This window comes from Anoplophora glabripennis, unplaced genomic scaffold, assembly GCF_000390285.2.
Source record: "Anoplophora glabripennis isolate ALB-LARVAE unplaced genomic scaffold, Agla_2.0 scaffold160, whole genome shotgun sequence".
In the NCBI taxonomy this organism is placed as follows: Eukaryota; Metazoa; Arthropoda; class Insecta; order Coleoptera; family Cerambycidae; genus Anoplophora; species Anoplophora glabripennis.
The window spans coordinates 960,933-965,005 of NW_019416589.1; the positions used below are offsets into that span (position 1 = coordinate 960,933).

General features: G+C 35.0%; 1 protein-coding gene across 1 annotated transcript; it reads right to left on the minus strand.

Moving 5' to 3' along the window:
• Positions 1-549: 549 nt before the first annotated feature.
• LOC111691756 (jerky protein homolog-like) lies at positions 550-3,635 on the minus strand. The gene is made up of 3 exons (XM_023455022.1): positions 3,432-3,635; positions 2,545-3,240; positions 550-573 (listed from the first exon to the last, which is right to left on the minus strand). The coding sequence occupies exons 1-3, from the start codon at positions 3,633-3,635 to the stop codon at positions 550-552; spliced, it is 924 nt and encodes a 307-aa protein (XP_023310790.1).
• Positions 3,636-4,073: the final 438 nt, after the last annotated feature.

The following is a 4,073-nucleotide window of genomic DNA, read 5'->3' on the forward strand; positions in this document are numbered from 1 at the left end:
TCAAAATAACCATATCAAATATTATATTGTTGGAAAGCACAAGAAAGGCATTTTTTTCTAGCTCATAGCTAACTATGATTTACATTTAAAACACTTGAAGTTTATGTTATAACTTGAAAACGAAAGTGAACACGAACAATTTGATCACACTGTTATATTAAAACTGCAAAAACCTGAAACTTTGTAATTTATTTTTATTTTTGTAAAACAAATAGCAACGGAGCTACACGCATCTGAAGGAGTTAACCGAATTCGAATTTTTCCAAATATCTAGTCAGCCATGACGTTTTTTCAAAAAAATAGAAGTAACATTTAATAAGGATCACAAAACTGCATATCTTTCCTCATTTAAACTTTTTTGTATCTCTGCTACTTTACCAGATCCCTACACTAAACATCCCTACACTAAACTCACCCTGTATAGAAATAAAGATAGATTCTTAAAAATAAAATAAAATGTAAAATTATTACACCAATATTCATATGGAACCTATTCCTAATCAGTACCAAAAATTGTCATAAATATTTGACAACTCCTATTCCTCCTCCTTAAAACCATTCCAAGTTCAACTCCTAAAAAAAATGGCAAACGAACGTCATAACAAGATATAAGGCGTGACACAAGATACAGGTCGTTAAAGTTTGAATAAATATTTCAAATTTATTTGACGTAGGTTAAATTTTATTCGGCCCATATAGCGGGAGATGTTAATATTTTTGTTAATAGCTTGTCTGTTTCTAGACTTTTTAACCCAATTCGATATTGTGTTTATTTTTAAATAGATTCTTAATACATAAATTAATTTGCTTGCTGGAAGCTTGAGTAATTGTTAAACAAATAAAATCCATAGAATTTAAAAAAATATTACGTGTTGATAACTACGTTTTCCGTTTGCCTAAAAAACTATGACCACGTATAAAACCTCCAAAATTCATAAAACTTTTAATTTTTCAAAATGCACTTGGTGCATCGTATAGTACTTACGTAATTCGTAAAGATGCAAGATCTAAAAAAATTTTACTATCATTGCAAAGTCTCTGGTAAGTATGTCATATAATTGTGTATAACTCAGCAACGACTGTCTAATGTTTATCTGTCCAATAGCGGGCTTAGTGTGTAATTTTTAGAAAATTAACAACAATTTAAAGAAAACATCGACTTTTGCATTAGTTTGTTAATTTCAAAATTATCTTTGTAATAAAAAGAAATTAGAGCAATGCTATTCTATAGAAGATTTCATTTAGAACAAAAATGATCTCTCGTTTTCTTCGCAAAGTACAAACCAACCGAAATATTAAAAGAAAACGAATAAAAAAATTGCTTGTGTTAAATGTGCTGTTCTGTATCATATTTGTTACGGGTTTGCGGAGAATTACTACCTCTGAACCCCTCTCTACTGGTCTATAGTAACAGTGTGTACAGCATCAACTGTCAAGGTGACATTTACAAGAAATCGAAAATAGTTATCCAAATATTCGTTAAAAATTGACCGTTTGTTAAGAGTGTTTTCACAATCGACTTATTGTACTTAAAACAACTATTATCTGTAAAATAGATGTTGTTGGTATTGTTACCTTTTATACATGGGTCATCACAAAGCAGTTATCTCGACAACAGCCGGGTCATTCGCCAGAAATTAAGAGGGTATATGAAACAAATAACAAAGTTACTGTTCTGCCGATAAAAACAAATAAATAGGTAACTCACCGGGGGGTTTCACTTCCCCTAACTTTAGGACTCAAGGTATATCCTTCCAAATGTTTCCATTATATCAATTAGTAAATATCTATCATTCTTTCTTCAACAACTAGCTAGTGTCACCTGAAATAAGTCGAGGCTCCCCCAGACGCCAACTAGTTAGTATCCCAACTACCGAGTGTGTGAGTTATACTATTATTATGCCACCTACCTCAACACCACCCAGTATGTGTCAATCAAAGCGCATGTGAGACCCCGTAGACCTTACAAGGCACACTTTGAAGGAACCACAGCCATAAAGACCGGGAACACGTGGCATGCCCTGGGGCTTTCAAAAACATAAACGAGTATGGCATATTACTCACAAATTCACAAATCATTAAACAAATATATTCAAGCTAGCACATAGATATAAAATCGACCATATTCGGGCGCTGGCCAGGCACCACTCTCACAAAGAATAACCTCTCTCAGTTTCGGCGTCCCGGACTACATTTTTGTATATACAGTACAATTCCTCTTAACCGGCCACCTCGGGACTTCACACCTGGCCGGTTGCCATTTTGGCCGGTTAAACCGACGTGTAGCTACATAGTTTGTATATGTATGTATTTCCCGGTGGAAAAAACACTTACAAGATTTTATGAATAGAAACGCTTTGTTTTTAACATATATTTATCTAAATTCATACATAGTAATACGTTTGTACATAGTATTTATGTAAAATTAAAATCTAAAATTTTTCTAAACAACTTTGAGGTTATTTTTAAAAAGTCTGTAATCTTCTTCTGTTTTTTCACCTTCAGCGAATTATTGAATGCATAATCCCTCCATTTTCTCATTACCAAGAGGTCTAAAGCAGTTGACTCCCGTTGCTGCTCAATGTACTTCAAAGCAACCTCCATGACATTTCTGGCATCATCGTGAGAAACTTTTTCCTCCTCTTCATAGTCATCAGTTTCAGTATCATTTTCCTGTGGTTCTTTGGTAGCTAATATTATGATTTCATCGTCATTCAAAAATTCATTTTCAAGATTCTCGTCACAGTTTTTTATCCAATTCTCTACATCTTCTGGCTGCATTGTGTCGTTACCCGATAACTTTTGAAGATCTTGAAGAATGGATTCGTTTTCTACTTCCTCGCCCCCTGAAGGATTCGCATTCGCAACAAGTTTCTCGATGTCTGGCCAAAGTTTTCGCCAAGATTTTACGAATGTAGCGGAAGGCATTTCTTGGAAGGCCATAGCTAACATGTAGATCACATCCTTAATGTTGATTTTCTTAATGATTTCCAGAAGGCCCTTGTCTTCACTTTCCGAATATTGCAAAATTTCGGAAACAAGTTTACGTCTGTACGGTTTTTTTAAGCTTTCAATCACCCCTTGGTCCATGGGTTGTATTAAGCTGGTCACGTTAGGAGGAAGGTAAATTATTTTTATGTCAGCTGTATGACAGGTCAGGTCTTGAGGATGAGTTGGTGCATTGTCCAAAATTAGGACTGCTTTGATAGGCAAGTTTATATTCTTTAAATGTCCTATTACCTTTGGAACAAATTCTATATTAAACCACTCTTTAAACAAGTCTGTGCTCATCCACGCTGATTTATGTGATCTGTAGTACACAGGGAGGGACGATGGATTCAAGTTTTTGAACGCACGTGGCTTAGCCGATTTGACGAAAAAAAAATGACGAAAAGAGGTATTTTATGAGTACCTGCTGCATTTGAACAAACCGCTACTGTAATACGTTCTTTATTTTTCTTAAAACCAGGAGCCGACTTTTCGTGACTGCTAAGAAAAGTTGTTTCTGGTAACATTTTAAAGTTTATTCCTGTTTCATCCATGTTATATACTTGTTCAGGAGTTAATTTTTCTCTTTCCACCATTTCCAGGAATTTAATTTGGAAATCGGTTGAACCAGAAATATCGGCAGACATTTTTTCACCACTTACATGTGCGAAATGAATTCCATGTCGCTTCTTCCATCTGTTAAGCCAACCATCGCTTGCAACAAATTCGCCTCCGTTTTCAATTTTTTTGTGAATAACCAAAGCTTTTTCTTTCAAAATTGGGCCGCCAATCGGTGTACCCCTTCGACGTTCTTGAATAAACCATATCCACAAAGCTTCATCTACAATCTCGCAAAACGGTTTTTTTTTTCGTACAACGGCTTGACAGATTTTTATCCGATTCCATTTTTGAACAAAAATCCTCGATGGAACGCCTTTCTTTTCGCCAGTCGTTTACAGTGCTTTTTCCAACATTAAGTTCAGCACAAATTTTTGCCACGGATTCACCATTATCAATCCGTTTTAGCGCCTTAAGACGCATGTCCATCGAAACTACAACTCGTTTACGCTTTGCACTCATCGAAA

Bases quoted from the DNA above. Each gene is read 5' to 3' on its own strand.
- LOC111691756 (XM_023455022.1), bottom strand. From the start codon at position 3,635: ATGTCTGCCGATATTTCTGGTTCAACCGATTTCCAAATTAAATTCCTG. The intron at 3,241-3,431 runs GTTTGTTCAAAT...TTTGTTCCAAAG, and splicing joins AAGAACGTATTACAGTAGCG to GTAATAGGACATTTAAAGAA. The intron at 574-2,544 runs GTAATGAGAAAA...CATTTTTTTTAG, and splicing joins CAACTGCTTTAGACCTCTTG to GAGTTGAACTTGGAATGGTT.